The sequence below is a fragment of the Stylophora pistillata genome, chromosome 3, assembly GCF_964205215.1.
Source record: "Stylophora pistillata chromosome 3, jaStyPist1.2, whole genome shotgun sequence".
Taxonomy (NCBI): domain Eukaryota; kingdom Metazoa; phylum Cnidaria; class Anthozoa; order Scleractinia; family Pocilloporidae; genus Stylophora; species Stylophora pistillata.
In genome coordinates, this window is record NC_142521.1 from 15,390,001 (window position 1) to 15,408,906 (window position 18,906).

General features: G+C 38.7%; 1 protein-coding gene and 1 long non-coding RNA gene across 2 annotated transcripts; both read right to left on the minus strand.

Moving 5' to 3' along the window:
- Window positions 1-1,637: 1,637 nt before the first annotated feature.
- LOC111337004 (uncharacterized) lies at window positions 1,638-7,487 on the minus strand. Its single transcript, XM_088753890.1, has 6 exons — window positions 7,080-7,487; window positions 6,729-6,790; window positions 5,087-5,221; window positions 3,926-3,973; window positions 3,680-3,793; window positions 1,638-2,935 (listed from the first exon to the last, which is right to left on the minus strand). The coding sequence occupies exons 1-6, from the start codon at window positions 7,397-7,399 to the stop codon at window positions 2,463-2,465; spliced, it is 1,152 nt and encodes a 383-aa protein (XP_088610016.1). The 5' UTR covers window positions 7,400-7,487; the 3' UTR covers window positions 1,638-2,462.
- Window positions 7,488-14,147: 6,660 nt separating this feature from the next.
- On the minus strand, window positions 14,148-18,898 carry LOC111337003 (uncharacterized). The gene is made up of 4 exons (XR_015998894.1): window positions 18,784-18,898; window positions 18,339-18,396; window positions 14,532-14,596; window positions 14,148-14,246 (listed from the first exon to the last, which is right to left on the minus strand). It is a non-coding gene; the product is annotated as an uncharacterized LOC111337003 (long non-coding RNA).
- Between the last annotated feature and the right edge of the window lie 8 nt (window positions 18,899-18,906).

An 18,906-nucleotide genomic window follows, 5' to 3' on the forward strand; every position in this document is an offset into this window, starting at 1 on the left:
TGAGAGCCTTGTTTAAACCGTAATCAATGAACTCAGCTGGATATTGTTTCCTCAGCAGGATTTTTTTGAGATCGTGGAGGCGCCGTTTCCTTCTGTCCTGGTCCTCAATAATCAGTCATGCATATCCTCGAGCCAGGTTGTATTGAATTAACCCGTCGGTTTATAATAAATACCGGTTGTTAGGTGAGTATTGTCTTTTCTTATCATCACATCAAGGAACGGGAGTTCTTTGCAACTAGTTTCAGTAGTAAGTTGAATGCTGTCATCTAGGCTGTGTTAAAAGTTCATGAAGCTCCTTTAATTTTTTTCTCACCGTAAGGCCAGTTTATATAACAGTCATCCAAGAATCTTCTCCAGTTTGTGTAAACATAATGGCTTATTTCTTCTCCCATTTTGTCAGAGACCTGGCTGTATAATTCGTTCTCCAAATACCCGAGAACAAGGGTTGCATAACTGGGAGCCATTTTCGTTCCCATCGCAGTACCTTTCTTTTTAAGGAATATTCTATCATCAAAGGTGAAAGTATTATTCCTCAATATTAAAAGGATTAAATCGATGATAAATTCTTTCCTGAAACGTGAGTTAAGGCTCCCTGGATATTTGTTGATCCAGTATTCCATGGTTTTTACGCCGAGTTCGTGGTTGATGTTTGTGTACAAGCTAGTCACGTCAAAGGAGACCAATATTGTACTTTCCGGTACTGTCTTTGGTAAATAATTGAGGAAACCGATAGTGTCCCTCAGATAACTTCGGACATGTGAAGTAAACGGCTTGATAAGGATGTCTACAAAGTTACTGAGTCTACTCGTTGGACATCTAGGACCAGCTACAGTGATGAATCACTCCTGAAGTCCTGAACTGGTTTGATTTAATATATATATTAAATCAAACCAGGTGAATGTGTCGTCAACGTAACGTAACCAAAGCGGTATTGTTTGTCGGCAAGTCGAAAGGGTGCGCTCCTCCATGTTCTGCATCACAATTTCTGTTATAACAACAGAAACTGGAGACCCCATGGCTGCGCCATGTAACTGTTTGTATTGTTTACCGTTGTACTGAAAGTAAGTTGACGTTAGGCAAATCTTCAGCAAGTCCATAATGTCGCTACCACCCACACCAGTCCTTCGCAGGACTACACTCACCCGGACGATCACACTACACTTTCACATGTTACCCCCGGGTTCAAGCCATTTACTCTACAAAGAGCTCTGTTTTTCAGACTAAATGAGAAGCAATTTTGCCTTGCACTTATTGCTTTAAAGCTCAACAAATCACCTATTGGATCTCCAATACAAACAGACGGAAGTCTTTTTCGTTGGGCCTTCCTTCGTTCCTCTTTCTACTTCCTCCGTCCTTCTTTTGTCGTATTCCTCAGCGGGTGCGTAAATTACATGACTTAATGCCTCGCTCCTGGATCGAATAGTGACTACCATTTTTTCTTACTCACACCTCTGGACCTGCAAAACACTTGCGTAGGATCGTCGAGGGGCTAATGATCCAACAATTCCGCCCCAGTTTGAACAAACAAGTTATTTCTTATGTCTCCAAACTTTTCCCATCGGGAATCACATAAGATATATATATATGTACAGACGGTCATCACTTTCAACCCTGATGATGGCAAACAGCCGAAAACGTTTGGTTTAAACTTTTTAATAATTTTTTCTCAATCTTTTAGCCTTGTATATATAATATTTTTTCTTACCTCGACTGAATTCCTTTGATTGTACCTAACTTGGTAGAATTTCCAGACTCTGAGAGACAACTTATTTCCCTAAGAAAAATTTTATCTCTATAACCACAAAGAATTTTGGAAACATTACCTGATTGTTAAAAATTGTTTTGCATGATGTTCAGAATTTGAAATGTCTGATTGATAAAACTGGTGCATCTCTTTCTAAAGCGATGCAACCAACTTTTTATTGCGATTCATCTCTTCATATTCACCCCATGCTATAACATGAACTTTTAATGATACTTTCGTCGCATTTAAGTGAATTGCGTGAATTGCATGAATTGCGTCAATTTCGTCGCGTTTAAGCTGAAAATTAAGTCACAAATTAAATATTTCCTCGGTCACACGATTACAAAAAAATCACTCAGGCTTGTGCTTTTAGAATTATTTTTAGTATTTTATCATTTTCAGAGTAAACATGATCTCTTTTATGACCTACTTACAATAAAATACTAAGGTAACACATGAAGTAATACGAGGGAGCGAAACGGTGAATTTTCAATCGTTTCTTGAGTACACAGATGTGTCTGTTTTGATAAATTACGGCCTGTCTAGCTGAGTTGCTAATGATACAGCTGCAAACTAAGACACGATTAAATCATTTTTGCAACCAATTTGTTTTAAAAAATTAAAGAAAACTTAAGTCGCGTAAGATATTAAGGGATAGATTAACACTTTTCACTGTGTGGTAGTTTAAGAGGCACATCAGTTTTAGGTTCCTAATCTTTTATTTGGTACAGACTGCGCATGTCAGCTCCCTGCCTCGAAAGTATGGAAGGCATGGTAACGAGCCGCAACCTCCTTGTACAAGATACAGCAACGCACCATTCTGATCAGATTGGGAACCAGGAACGTACTCAGCCTCCCTGTCAACACAGATGAAGTCTCGTGTACTTTTGTGGCCATAATGAGCGGTCATCAAATAGCCATGATACTCTTCAGCCCAACCAGATGGACAATCATTTCTTGCGGGCATCATCAGTTGAGAACCGCGTGATCTGACGTAGCACACGGCACATGGGGCATCATGGTCATTCAGGTTATTTGTAAATGGATTAAAGGAACTAACTTCATACTCAGTTCCATATATGACTGTTCCATCCCAGCTGTCACTATATCTGTCATACTTTGGGTTGTTGGGGAGACACAGGTATTTTCCACCGCCTCCCTGGTGATTATAATGACCGCTTCCAATGATTCCTGGTATTTAACGAGAAAGAGCGTATAGTTTTAGTTTTTCAGGTTAACTATTCTCCAGCATTACAATGTGATTTGTATCTTTAACAAAGTTAATATAAATACCATACAATGTATCTGATGAACTGAAGGTTAAGGTGATGCACACGACTTACAAAATCTTACTTTTGTTTATTTGGGAGGTGATACATTTACGTTAGAATTAAAAATGTGTCTGTCCTAGGGATTTTCGCGGGAATTCGCCAGCGCGAGTTTGGTTCCAGTGAGACTGGCCAAGACTGCAGTTCAAGTCATTTTTAGCCAAAAAAAAATCCTGAACAACAAAAACATTTTCAATTTTTCATAATGAGAGATGAACGTTATAGAGAAACATTTTGGTTATTTTTTTTTCAACTTTTATTGTTGTCTATAACTATCTATTTCGCTGTCCGTTATTTGAATAAAGGATCTATTAAAGACAACCAAGCTATGCTATTATTGCCTAATATTGCATATCATAACACAGGCTCCAACAGTGATCTTAACACCTTCCGATTCGTTTGATACCCGTAATCAATGAATAATCTCTGGAATATTTAACACTAAATGTGACACACCAAGTCTTTCATTCATTTCCTCTTCCATTAGACTTGAATATTTCCTTTCTTATTTTCTATGTGAGTTCGTTTTCAAACCTTTTATTAAAAGTTCCCTTTGCGTGTGTATTATATTTACAAGTATTATGAACTGAAGGCGTCACACACACACCTGTATAAACAACCTGAGCATCTCCATGACAACTTGTCCGGCCCCAGCGCACGTAACTGACTCCAGACAGCCCCTGCCCTGTTTGTCCCTTTTGTCCCTGAGGTCCAGGTTCTCCTGTAAAGTTTTGAGAAAATCTCCTCAGTAACAGAATAGGATGGAAACACAGCTCCTTTCTCTGAAATTACCGTAATATAAAGTTGGGGTTAGTAATTTCTCCTATTAATAGTTAACGAATATTAATAGTACCCTTTGGTCCCGGTGGACCTCTTGTTCCTTCTTTGCTACCAATAAAACCTGTGGAGGAAACAGTTCAAACATGAGGCTACAATTTCCAGTGAGAAGGGAAAAGAAATCTCTCTCATATGGTAAATAGTTTAATTAACGATCTAAATTATCTCTAGTTCTTATTTATGTATGTCATACACCACTGAAACTGCACTGGCAAACCTGCGGGTACACAAGATTTATACCTAACTTCTGTTGTTATACATTAGACTTAAAATGAAAAATCTGATTAGTCGAGAGCATTCAGTCAGTATACAATAGTGGGTGAAATTGACATAACAACCCAATATCTGCGGTGGATATTGCCTTCAACTCTCCTTAGTTTCCAAGCCCCTCGATCGTGTAGCGTTCTCGAACTTTTGCAAAGTCAGGGAGAAACTCTAACTGTTTAAATGATGTATAATGAAACAGTTATTGAATTCGGTTTTCGCATGACATCATGAATTATCAAACCTCGTATCCGTGTCACCTGCCCCAGCCTTCGGTAGATAACTCATGCCTCATTTTTGTTAATTGCTGATATCATGCTCAACCTCTTTCTGTGGTTCCTTAATAGTAGGATCTCAGTGGGGTTAACCGTCAACCCTCAACCGTCAAATACGCAATATTTTTATCTTCAACCGTCAAATATGCAAGGCCAGTGTTAGCCGCTAGATTTCCCAGATATCCTTAATTTTAAGAGCAAATCGATGGCCTTAATGGGGGTCAAGTTCTGTTGTTTAGAAATGAAAGTTTTGATAAATCACAAAACACATTTATGTAAGTTCTTTAACTTCTAATCGCGAGTAAAATTGGTTAGCGACCAAACTGATATTTGGCGTGGAAACACTTCCAGTGTCGTAAAACGCTGGTATTTTATTAATGAAAGGTGTTATAAATTAACAGTTCTTTACAAACGCGTCATTATGAAAAATTACAGCCAAACTCACGCGTTTAGTTTGTTTTCTAAACGACACTCCAAAAAATTAACCGTCAACCGTCAAATGACCTAAAATTTTAACAGTCAACGTGACCCCCTCATTGAGACCCTCTAATAATGGTAACGGATAGTGCCTAACGAAATCTCCCTACTGTTTTCAAGAAAGAGAAATTGTGCTATTTACAAAGACATTGCTCTCGAACCTGGTATTCCTGGTGTTCCTGGATTTCCTGATGTTCCTGGTGGTCCAGGATTTCCTGGTGTTCCTGGTGGTCCAGGAGGGCCCGTGGGTCCTGCGGGCCCCATGCTACCATCCCTACCATCCCGTCCATCGCGTCCTGTGAGAAATTTGAACAATGATAATCAGCCGGTTAATTAACGCTTATTTTGAAGTACTAACTTGTAACTTTACCGTAATCGACCGTTTCCTGGCTATTTGCTTTTATTAAAAACTGGATCATTGGATAATGCAATTCAAGACTTTATATTGGCTTAGCCATTATGGTATATGAGCCAATATACCATAATCTAATATCTGTACATTGTGTTGGGGGGGTTTTACCAACTCGCTTGGACGAATTAACGCGAGGTACTAAGACTCTGTAATTTTCTTCTTTATTCTCTTCTGGAGAGCTACTACAGCAACGCTCTATGCATCTAATAATAATCATCATGCTCTAGCGCGAGGAACCGACGCTTTAAGCCGGAAAATCATAGACATGTTTGGGTTAGCTGACCGTGAGAGTTTCCGCAGTGTATTCGCTGTTTTGCGAAGGGGGAAATTGGGTGGCTCGCTCCGACGTACTTGGCAAGCACCAAGGAACCAATTAGACGCCAATGATCGAGCGGTGCACGAGAATCACGCGCACAAAACAGGATCTTCAGTGTGGGTAAAACTCAAGGTCAGTTTTACCAACCCAAACATGACCACCTATGAAACTAATTATTCTCGACCATAACAAGCGATTAAAATGTCTAGCACGGTAAGAAGGAAATCCACGAACGGAGCCAAATTCAAGCACGCACTAAAAATAAAAGATCAAAACTATAGATTTACCAAAATAATACGTAGACGCAAAAAGGCGAGACTTAACAAAACAAAAGGTAAATAATAATAATAATAATAATAATAATAATTTAATATTTATATTGCGCAAATTAACATGTGCATATGATCAAATGCGCATCACAACACTTTTCGGGGGACTTTGGCCGGACTGCATCAGCAGTTTACAAACAATCGAGGGAAAGTTATTTGAAGATGCCCCCTCCCCCCAATTCCCAGTAAATAGGCCAGACCACATCACAGTAATCTCGTGAGTGGGTTCTTTAACGTCCCCTGCCTAACCAAATTAACTAATTACTAGATCCAGGAGACGGGACCTACGGTTTATTCGTCCTTATCCGAGAAGACTAGAATGTCTATCCATTTCTTGATATTATATAGAAAGGCAGCGCATTCTCCTCAGTTATTTTAAGATCTTGAGTGTTGGTCCGGCCGGGGCTCGAACCATCGACCTCGACCTAAAAATACTCGAAATAGCAATCCTTTAAAATACTCTACAACAATTGTAACATCCGGTTTCTTCTTACAAAAAAAGTCGAGAAGATTTGTCTAATATCTGGGGGGCGTTTTTTTTTTTACTAAAACAATTATTCCATTCGCGCTTGTTGGATATGAGATGATTACAGCCAACTCGGCGCTACGCGCCTGGTTGGCTATTTATCATCTCATATCCAACGCGCGCTTGTAGAATTGTTAAGTATATGTTACATAATTTACATCTGCAAGGAAAGTCATTTGACTTCATAGTATTTTTTTTTTTCAGTTTCGTCACAGATTACCTCTCAGCACTTCTGGTGTGTGATACAAGTCTCTCGAAGAAGACTTGTTTTCCTTGATTGTCCTGAAAAAGATAAATTATATACAAGCTTTAAATTCCGGATATGATTTGCCATTTATACACCGTAATCTGATTATTGCTTTACTTAAAAACATGCTAGAAAAAGGATTCTGAACTTTCCCATCTTTCTATAGAATCTTCAATCACAGCAGGTGATCTGGTACACTTTTCCTTTTTCATCAGCATATGAACGTCCAGTTTAAAACTTACATTTTCCGATCCATGACTCTTTCATGTCGCCGTCACTGTCATCTCATAAGAACGACAACTTTGACATAGAAAGTGATCTCACCTGAGTTCTAGAACTTTCAATCGTTTCTCGAGACTCTGTAGACTCAAACCCAACGATCTCCTTCTTAAAAGCAAAGTTTTAGCATCAGCTCTTTCATCTGTGTCACTCTGCCTTCGGATTGTCGCACAGAATTTCTTGATTGTCTCTGCCGTAACCATCCTGTCCTCGATCGAAGTTAATCTCCGCTTCATTTGAACGTTTTCCAAAACTAAGAAAGCCAAGCACGACAACAAGAAAACAACAACAGCTGTGCAAAATATAAATCGGGCGAACTTTGGAAAGCGACCCTCTGTCTTTGGTTGCTTTCTTTCTTGTTCCATGGTGGTTCACACGTAGAAGGAAGGTTGTTTCTACTTTCTATACAATGGTAATTTGAACCTTTTGTGTAAAGTGAAAATGTACTCAGGTTTCATCCCAAATTAAATAAGAGATAACCTTTGGGTTACAGATCTCCACAGAAAGCAAGGAGGTGGACCATAGCCTGTCATCTGACCAGATGACTCAACAGTTTTAACCAAATTGCAAATGCACAAATTTCTGTCAGTAACTTATATTTCACTTCACCACTCATACATCGTCATTTGTTGATGACAGTGTTTTTAAGTAATGCGAAAAAAAAAAGTTTTTCACGTCAGGGGCTGTAAAATAGGCCGAATGGATTCTGTCATGATGTACCATCCCACTCACAGTACTTTTTTATATCCGTTTTCACCCGTAAATTTTTTTAAGTGATCTGATTGTAAGTTTATACGAATATTTAGGATTGAGTTTGCAAATCCAAGCCGCCGGCCGGCTTTTCGAATTCCTCCGATTATCTTAATTTGAAATTCACTTTATTCCAAGTACATCGTCATTTGAAAATAGAGCATTCAAGTCGATCTATGCAAGCCTGCCTTTTTTAAGTGTAGAACTCTATCATAATAAGTAGCCTTTTATTCCACCCGATCCCACCCGATTCCACCCGATGACTACTTTGAGAATTTACTCACAGAAGTCACAAAAGCCTGAGATTGTAGTTTAGCTTGTATCCATGATGATAATTTCTTGTTGCGTATTTGTTTATCTAACTATCATATTCAACGAAAACTAGTTGTATATACCTGATTGATGAAACACAAGATGATTTAAACTGTTTAAACAGTTTTTGTTCTCTCGCGAAACGTTATCGAGGAATCGCATTGGCAGCGGTTAACAATGGGACACTGTGGAATCCTGGGAGAAAAGTCAACAGAGCTCGTTAATGACAGCGTTGATGTTTCCATTATTCCAAGACACTTTGAATAATTTTTTTTACCGTTCATCGCTTCAAATTAGTTTTCTTGGCTCAATTCCCGACGCGAAAATTTGGTCGCATCGTTGATGTTTCATATTTTTTTTATATATATAATAAGCTGAACTATACACGCAATCAAATTTATTCTTACTTATAATCAGACATAGAGGAAGAGACACATAGATAAAGTCACCATCGATACTGAATATTTTGTATTTTGCTTCTTTATTATCTAAAGAAATAGAGTTCATGTCACTCTAGTTCTGTTCAGTGACAGATCACAGAAGGCGAGTGTGTCACTGATTTATGTGTCACAGATGCAGAGCAACATGGAATTTATTTGTTAGAGAGACAAAAGTTTTTCAATCATTTTAATTCTTGCTGGCAAGCCTTGAGGTTTGCAGCGGCAGCAAACGACTAAAGGGAAATATTCTTTTCTTTTATTTTCTTAAACCAGCAGGAAAAAAGAGGGGGAAAAATATTTATATTCTCGTTAAATGTCACTCTGAAGTCATTCCTTAGCATACCATTATTAATTTAGGACTATCCACAAAGCGTTTCGCGCCAGATTTCGATCAACCAATCGCGGCCTTAGTCATTACATTAACAATGACGTCATAAGACTGACTTGATCGATTCGAAGATTGCTCTATGCATCGAGGAGCCCTGTCTTTCTTCCTGTCAGTCGTGCTCGTCGCTCATGGAAGAACTTAACCTGGTTTATTGTGCTGCTATTGTTTGGAGATGAACAGGTTTGTGCGTAGAGATTATTTTGTTTTTGCAGGAAAGGAGCAATCCTTTCGCTTTTTGTCGCCACTCGCTACCATACCCTGACCTGACGCAAACGTCCGTTATTAAGCTACATCGGTAATACCGTCTTTGTTCAGACTTAAAGAGCTACTTGTTTGTAACTACTCTCATGGGAAACGTTAAATCAGCCCAAGTCTTTGACTATTTTAACTCATATCGTCCAAACAAACCAGCAGATGTCGTAAAGACAACAGATATAACATAGAGAAAATGAATTCTGTACATTTGGCGGTTTTGCTCATGACTTTAATATGCGAATAATTATATAAATTATTGACGTTATGAGGCATGCCCATGCATAAGTAATATCGTGTTTTTCACAAATGAACTATGAAAAAATTTTGAGCTCTTTGACGCCAACTGTCATCGAAAAAATCTCACTAGCTTGGTTAAATCCTGATAAGCTTCTCGTTTGTGACTGTTTAACTTAATTCATGACGCGTGGTTCCACAGACTTTGAAGTCTTATTCATTTAGTCTGGCGTCAAGACACCGTTTCAGACCTCCATAACTATTATCTTGACCACATTGTTTAGATAGTCAATTTTTTCGAAAGAGATGGAATGATGAAAATAACTTTTACCTTTTAGTTTAAAGTTATGAATTTATCTCATTGACAGTATATTATCAACTGTTTGTTAACGGCTCTGTAACTGACAACATATCAATAGTTCGCTGTCACTTGAGAGTTGTCGAACATGCAGCTAGGCGAAGATTTTAAACGTCATTATGTCAGTTATAACTTTTATAAAGAAATTTCCAAAGATTCCCCTTTATCAATCAAGTTATCATTTTGAGCGGTTCACTAATGCATCATTTTGATAATTGATTAATTATGCAATAATATCTGTTATTTCATGAGCGCGCATCCAATACGAGATGGCTGACTGATGGTCAACAAGCGAATTAGCGATAACCAGTTCAAAATGTAAAAAGCGTAAATGGAATTGATGTCTTAGACTATACATTCTTCACTTGGACATTACTTTGGAAGCCTACTGTATTTTATCTTGCAAAAAAATATTTCAAACTAAAACGACTGAAGTCGATTTAACTTCCTTCCGCCATAACGACATGCACACCGGATTACAATCAGAGCTGAGTGAACATCCAACGGGATTAAATTCAAACAGCTACACCTGTATGATCACGTATGTTGATTTGCAATACAACTGCACAAAGTAAGGAACAAATAACGCGCAAATCCATTACATCGTAAATTTAGTTATTTCTTATTACAAAAAAACCTGTTTAACCGGTTGGCTGCGCGTAATACGCTCTCTCTCTCTGCTTCGGTTTTCCCGCCTTATGAAAAATGTGCATAAAATAGAGCAGTTGGTAATAAATAACTTATTAGACGTTTTGGTGTGAAGTATCAATAACTCATGATTTTTACTTGTTGTTTGTATTTTGTATTTTGTATCTTTCGGGCTTGTCATGATGCGCCCAACTCGTTAAAATAATCAGCAATATTAATATTAATATTAATATTAATATTAATCCTGCACACTAAACGTCTAATAAGTCATATGTATATTTATTTAGCGTTCGACCACCAAATCCACGAAACGTTCTAGAGGGCGAGGCACAATGTTTCCAAAAACATTGAATCATTCAAGTATGTTTGAATCTGCCGAATTTCATAAAAGCATATTCTAAAAGAATGGTATTATTTGAATCATCTGAGCAGATTGAAAGATTTTAGTTGGGATTAAGTATCCACCAAAACCAACAGTCGTTTCCAGTGCGACCAGTTAGCAAGAATGGCGTCAGTCAGTCATGTTGACGTATTTTTTTCCCCAAAGTAGGCAGGAGGAGCGCAAAATTCAAAATATTTTGGCTCCAAAAGAGATCACTCTTGCGTGGTTAACGGTTTCAAAACGTATCTCGATTAAATCAACCATGTCAGATGATGCAGCAATATATCAAATTACAATAATCTAACAATTGGGAACATTTGCATACTTGCATATTTCACTGCAAGTAACTAAGCAACCTCAGTGACATTCCAAAAGTGAACTTGTTAAATTTGTGTCTTGTTGAATAGCCAAAGCTGAAAGACTGATTGAAAATGGTTAGTTCCCATAAATAAACTACGTATGATGCACGATCCTCGCAGTAGATAGCGCTATTTAAGCAATAGCGAAAATCAGACCTGAAAAAAATCAGGCCTGTACGGGACTCGAACCACTGACCTCTGCGATACTAGTGCAGCGCTCTACCAATTGAGCTAACAAGCCAACTGGGAGCAGGCCGTTAAGTTGATTCGTAATAAACCCGTGAAAGTGATAAATGACATACAATGAATATATGATCTTCATATATTCATTGTATGTCATAAATAAACTATCGGAAGATTTTATGCGCCGTCTGCGTTCAGTGTTCCACACTTCGCATTATTTGATTTTGTGAATGGAAGTGTAGTTTCGTATTCAAAAGCAAAATGGGAGAATGTGATATGGGAAACTGCGTACAAAATCAACAGTTACACAGCTGCATTTTATCAACATTTACTGATTCTTTAACTTCAAAATATAGTTTTCAATCTCCTTTAAATTTAGAATGTTTTATTTAACGCAATTTCATTTGTTTCCCAAAAGGATATCAACGATAAGCCCAATTATTGCTTTAATACTGGCTACCATGAGAATGTTTTTCTCCACTTTTTACTCCACTTTCCAGCCACTTTCCAGCTCATTCCTTGCTGGTATCATGAGCTGTGCACCACGCGACCTAACTTAGCACACACGGCAGGGGACGTCGTGATCATGCACATTTCTTTTGGAAGGATGAAATGAGCTCACTTCATACTCAGCGCCAAATATGGCCGCAGTGTTTTCAAATTTATCAGTGTATTTCCCATATTGGTTGGTTTGGCAAGCATAGATGATTCCCTCCTCCTCCTCGGTGATCATGGCGATCAATGCCCACCAAACCTTATGAGAAATGAAATGAAACACCAAAGCTTCAAGCAAACTGTATAGTGTCTATGGACTAAACTACAACGAGGAAATTAGAAGGTAACAAATTTAAAACAACCCTTAGTCAACTGATAGTCTTTGAGAAAAAATATATTTTATCACTGTACTGTGGATGGGTATGCTATCTGTGATTTATCGGCCAGTAACACCCTACATGTACCACCTCCAATACTACATCTATTTCAAAATGAAATTTAAATACATAGTTGTGTCTTATGTATGCTTAGGATACAATTATGATGCTGGTGCTTCCAAGTCAAGTACAGTCAAGATATACCAGTTTCATTCCTGGAAAAAGGTCTCGCCGGAAACAGAAAAGAGATTCGGCTTTAAAACTGCAAAGATCAGTTCAAATCATGATAATCTAACTCTAAGTAATAAAATACTGAACAAGTTTTTTTTAATTACTACTTAACCGTGTACACAATCTGAGCATCTCCATCAGAGCTTGTTCGCCCCCAGCGCACATAACTGACTCCAGACAGTCCCTTCCCCTCCTTTCCTTTAGGTCCCGGATCTCCTTGCCTCCTAACTTCTCCACTTAGACCAACATCTCCTGCAGAATGTTCAGTAGTCAGTAGATTAACTTAGTCGTTCCAAACTAAAACAACCCTTGCCATTAAATTAAAATGGTTGCTAAAGTAAAATCACATTGTCCTCGTAAGCACAAACCGCTTTTGAAATAAAAAACGTACGGTATTTCAATGATACCTTTCGGTCCAGGAGGTCCTTGTGCTACAGGAACGCCTTGTCTGCCATCTCGCCCGTCACGACCTGTAGTGGAAAAACAAGTGGATAATTCCGAAGTACTGTTATTCACGAGATTTAATGCTTAAATGTCGTTCGCAATACGGGGTGCTTTGCTCAATGAAGTGTAAGTATATCTCATGTTAATTTATGGTCGCGAGCAAAATGAGCATGTAAGGTCATTGTAAAATGAGGAGGGCATTGGGGCCTCTGGGGAACCGCAAAACCGGAGAAAAAAACTTCCAAAACCGAAAAACCGACGGAAAAAGGCAGCAAAACCGAAAACCGCATGTGAACCTGACAAAACCACTACATTTTGAGGTTTAAAGGGGTCAAAAAGGAAAAACCGAAAACCGCATCAGAGTTTTCGTGAAAACCTAAAACCGAATGCAAAAAAAGTAAAATCCGCAAACCGCTCTGAACATGAAAACCGAAAAACCGAACCTTTTTTGCCCAAAAACCGATCCAAAAAACAGCCAAAACCGCAAAACCGAAAATCTCAAAGCCCCCCTCTACAATCCATCTCGAAACCTATATGAACTTTGTTTGTTTATCAGTTCCTTTTATCTAGTGCGGAGTTTGCAGAATTTCTACTGACTTTTCTTCGATCTCACAAATTCTCTTCAGACAAATTATGCCAGGATCTATAGGCCTTCAAGACAAAACCGTTATTAAACAAATGGTAAACACCTCTGGGTAAACACCACAGCGTACACTATTGAGTTGTGGATGTATGCGGGAGGTTGCCAAGCACGAAAGAAGCGTAAGAGTCTCGCGAGGCGATAGCCGAGAGCGACTCTAACTTCTTGAGTACTTAGCAAACTTCCCATGTGCATCCATAACTCAAAAGTGTACACTGTGTTTACCATTTGTTTTATAACATAGCATTGATACATTGTAGCAAAAGAGTGCCCTTTTTTTAACAAATCTTCCGTGACCAGAAAAAACAAGTGTGAGCGGAAAAATAGTCTTTGCATTTGCCCACGTAAGCAGCGTACACCCATAGGCAAATGGGGGACGCTAAATTGACCAATCAGAGCATGCGCTTTACTTTGGTTATGTTATAAAATACTTTTCGGTACTCTCTATACATATGAATAAAGGCTGATAGTTTCCAAAGAAACTGTTTGGGGCTGCGTCGGACTGCTCGCTCCGACGAAGGGCTAACGCTCGAAACGTCAGCTTTTGTAATCATTACGGTGGCTAATTTACCATTTCAACTTTTTTGATATATCCAAATTATCTCTCTATACATAGTCTCCCTGACCTGGTAATCCTGGCATCCCTGATGTTCCAGGAAGTTTTAGGAAAACTTTAGTAATTTCAGGAATTCGTCTGTCGTCCCGTTCATCACATCCTGCAAAAAAAGGACACTAGATCACCAAAATTTATTTCGTCATCTTTATTGATGGAATGGTCTAGTCAGATTATCAGTCTTTCCTGAATGATGTTCGTGGATCTTCAAAAGCTCATAAGCGAGACATGGTTCACATTTGCGGTACCAGATGTTTCGTTAAGCCAAAACATTTTTTCCCTTCCAAGAATCGAGAACCCCAATTTTTTTTCTCAGCTTATCATTACATTAAAATTGTTATATTTTTCCTAGCATCTAAAGAGATTGTAAAAGAGACTGCATTCTGACCTCCATCCTGTGATTGTCGTGATCGTTCATCATCTCTACCTGTGGACTGGTTTTTCATGGTAGCCCTACAACAAATTTTTCAGAAGGCGTCAAAAGATCGTAAGCTTGTGATACACTCTTCGTTTTTTTCGTATTACACGTTCTAGCACAGTTCAGAATCCGAATTGTTTATTACTTACACCTTTTCAACTTTCAGACTCATAGCCCTCTCCACCTCCTGCAACTTCTCGAGCCCATTCCGCTACGTGTGAAGCTTTTTTTTCTCCAGTATTTGCAACAACTATCATATATTTCTCGCTTTAAATTTAGACTAGTCCTTATGCTCCAATCAGTGCACAATTATTTTTCCTGTATTGTGATTTAGTACTTAACAATTGGTTCATGCTTTAGCGTGCACTATCGAGTTATGGAGCACGCGGGAAGTTTGGAGAGCACGAAAGAAGCGTAAGAGTTGTCCGAGGCGGTAGCCGAGGGCAACTCTAGCTTCTTGAGTGCTCTCCAAACTTCCCACGTGCTCCATAACTCGATAGTGCACAGCTGAAAGCATGAACCAATTGTTTTAGAACATAGCCGGTGGAATTGTGCATCAAATGCGACGCGAAAAACGGACAACAATATCATTTGAAGCGAATCGTGACGGCGCTGATGCCGAGTCTCCTTTTCCTTTGTTTTTCTCTTTTTCTGCCTCATTTAAAAACTCTAGCCCATGGGAAAAGGTCGAAACATTGTCTTCGTTTTCGGACTAGCAGGCCGAGTTTCTGTTTGTATCCATTATTGTCGCGAAATGTATTATTTTTCCCCGCGCTAACAATGGCCGCTCGCGCGAAAAGAAAATTTCTGGCGAAGTCGGATTTGCTGACGCTATCAGCGTGCACTATCGGGATTTTGAGCACGCTTACGTATAATGAATTTTATTGCGCGACTCTGCTAGCTATGTTCTAATTTTCGTTGATATTTTTTATTCTTTGTTTTAGGTTCTCATGAATTCTTTCTACGCCCGATAGTTTGCCTCTTTCATGAAAATCTTACCCTGTCTCAAAGCTAATCAATAACGGGTCTTAAGTGTGGTTCATGAAGGTAAAAGCCTCACCTGAATTCTAGAGCTTTTAGTCGTTTCTCAAGACTTTCGAGGCTTAAGACCTCTCTCTTGTCCCTGTCAAGAAAAGCTTTGGTGCCATCACTCCTTTTATTGATAAAGGCTGATAGTTTCTAAGGAAACTGATGGGGCTGCGTCGATGGGGGTAACGAAATAATTTCAATATATCAACAAATGATTTCATTCGCTTCGACGAAGGGCTAACGCTCGAAACGTCAGCCTTTATAATCTTAACGGTTGCCAATTTACCATTTCAACGTTGTTGATATATTGAAATTACTCCTTTTATTGAACTGTCTCGTTGGAATGATCTCCCCAAACTATCGTTCAAATGTGTCTATTCTATGATGGATCACAGACAATCTCTGCTTGATTTGGATGTGGTCCAAGGAAATGAATGCCCTCCATGACGACAACACAACGAACACCAATGCACATACTATGCGGCGGCAAACCTCCATAAAGGCATCTCGTGAATTCTGATTCCTCATTTCAGTTTTTTTACAGAGCAAACTTAGACAGAAAGGAAAATTATTAAAAGGACACACAACCCACAATTCCTCTATTCGCTCCGACGAAGGGTTAACATTCGAAACGTCAGCTTTTGTAATCGTTTCGGTGGCCAATTTACCATTTCAACTTTGTTGATATATCCAAATTATTTCGTTACCCCCACCGACGCAGCCCCAAACAGTTTCTTTAGAAACTATCAGCCTTTATTCATATCGAAAGAACTGTTTTCATATCTCGCTATTACAAGGCTATGCTACCTCCTTTGTTTAACTTGGTGGTCAAACTAAAAGGAGACAAGGACATAACTTTCACCACTCGATCCAACTGATAACGAGAACTTCATAGCAACTAAGAAGGTTACTGAGTGGGAAAAAAAATAGCGAAAACCTACATAAGCCCACCATCTTGGACGATATAAATGAAAGACGTAAGGGAAGGAGAAATGGAGTGTTTGGTCTTCGAGTGGCTTAATTCTTAAGTAATAAGGCAAAACACGCCGGCAATGGTATCAGAAATGTGTCGCAATGAACTGGCCCTAAGAGCAGCGTAGTTGCATTTTTCAAGCTCATGAAATTTACAAAACAATGTAAATCTCATCGAGCTTGCGTGCAAACATTTGTTTTCCTTTCAAATCAGATAGAGACAATTTCATTGAGTCCACCACTTCGGTATGTATTAAGCGACAATTGTTACAAGAGGCTCTCTATCTCACCTTAGAATGGCTAAGAAATCAGATCTGTTGATGAAGGACGATTCTCATTGAATTCGCTTGAAGTCTCGGTGTGGATCAATGTGGGAAGTTCGTTAGAAGTTCAAAAGTTCTGCTTTCGTGTTGACCTTAATTCAAGCTGTCGCTTGTGTTTCAGTTTCCCTACAAACGCCTGATAACAGTTTATGTCAATATCTATATGAAAGTAACATTCCATTCCTAACAGTTGGAATAATTACCCCATCTGTAGCTTGCACAGACAGCTCCAGCTGTTGTTTGGGAAATGTAAACTAGAGTGGTTCTGGCCAGGTTAGCTTGGAACAAAATGGATCGCGATAAAAGGGATCAATATGCAAAGCGTCGTCTTTCTGAGATTTTCCGTTTTGTATTATACGTAGTACTGTTTTTCTCTTGATGATTGTGGGTTTGGTAGCTTTAGATTACGTTAAAATGAAACGGAGATTGGCTGGGATTGAGGACAAGATAAACAGGGACGAGTTATTGCAGAAATTTTGTATAACAGATCGAAAACAGAAAAAAAATCGATGGAAGGGCTGAGGCTCAAGCTTTGCTTTCAAGAAGAATGAGAGAGAGTTAACCTTGAGTCTTGCAATTCTTGAGAACGACTGAAAGTTCTGGAACTCATGTAAGGTCTCAATTATCATTTAAGCAATTACTACTACAACGCCACAAGGTAAAATATTCACGGACTGTTTCGGAAATTAGTTGTATCGTTGACGCATTTACCTCTAGTAGATAAATCGCACGTTTTGGATTACCCTCGTTATCTGTGACGTCATTATCATGTTAGAAACCATAGATTAGGTTTCTGAGTGTCTGATGGGAAGACCCATCATCTAAAAAATGACAAGGGAAATGCTAGTCTCGCTTGAGGACATGAATCAGGAGTTTCGAGTTATTTTTAAACACGAACGCCAAAAATGAAACAACAAAGCAAATTTACACACCATAATAAGAAATTAAAAATCTTTTTGTCGGAGCCTTGAGCAATATTTTTACGATCAAGCGATTTTTAAGTACCAAATTTTCATGACCTATATAGCTTTTTGCAGAATACTGGTTTCAAAAACAATGAAATTAACGATGATCTTATGTAAAAAGAAATCAAACTAATTACGTCCATCATCGTTCATTTTAAATTCAAAGATGGCGTTAAATCGCTACATCTTCTTCTTTTAGGACAATAGAAATGAACCATTCTTTTCCTTTCGAAGTGTTAAAAATACCAGGAGAACTATTGAGATGTACGCTTTTAAGACTTTATAATATTTTAACTTAAAACAAGAGTTTAAATTGTCTACATATGAGAATGTATGACCTGACATATTCAGGAATAATCATTACAGTTTCAGTTATAGGTTGATTGTAATTTAACTTCGCATTGAACGGGATGGTAGGGATGGACCCGCGGGACCTCCCGGATCACCAGGGACATCAAGACAACCAGGGACACCATAAAAATAACTACCCTTTCTTCCTTGCAGCAAGAAATGGCCAACCCTGCGCCTTTGGCGGGACACCTTTGCCTGTAATTGATGGAATAGAGAGAAAATTATCTTGATAGATATTGACTGACTGATTTCAACAACTAATCACAGCTGATTTTATCTTTTCAGCCAGCGTTTCGAGCCAAGTGAGGAGCCTTAAATCTAATCCATAGTTCAGCATTCGAACTGTTAGTTTACCAAACTCCTGGCTCAGTTATTGTCACGTTGTTTCTGAAAAGCGTTTACCATTTCGGACATAGATGGGCGCTTGCAGTGACGACTTTTAAGGGTGCCAAAAACGAAAAAAAAAAAACGGGGTCACCTTCAAGAGCCAAGCTTCCAATCTAGATAGTAAAGGCAATGAAAATCGTCAACGATAATGGCAAGCGGGAGCTTAGCGTATAGTGTATCAACGTCTTTAAATACCTTTGAGACCAGGAGGTCCCAGTGCTCCAGAATCACCTTTTCTTCCTTAACACACACCTATCACGCCCTGCGATGGTTAAAAACCGGTCAGACAAAAAAAGTGGATGGATGAAAAAAAAAACA

What these genes read in the sequence shown, in the direction of transcription:
- LOC111337004 (XM_088753890.1), bottom strand. Translation starts at nt 7,399, where the DNA reads ATGGAACAAGAAAGAAAGCAACCAAAGACAGAGGGTCGCTTTCCAAAG. An exon ending in TTGAAAGTTCTAGAACTCAG is followed by an intron (nt 6,791 to 7,079) that starts GTGAGATCACTT and finishes TATCTTTTTCAG; the next exon opens with GACAATCAAGGAAAACAAGT. An exon ending in AGGAACACCAGGAATACCAG is followed by an intron (nt 3,974 to 5,086) that starts GTTCGAGAGCAA and finishes TTTCCTCCACAG; the next exon opens with GTTTTATTGGTAGCAAAGAA.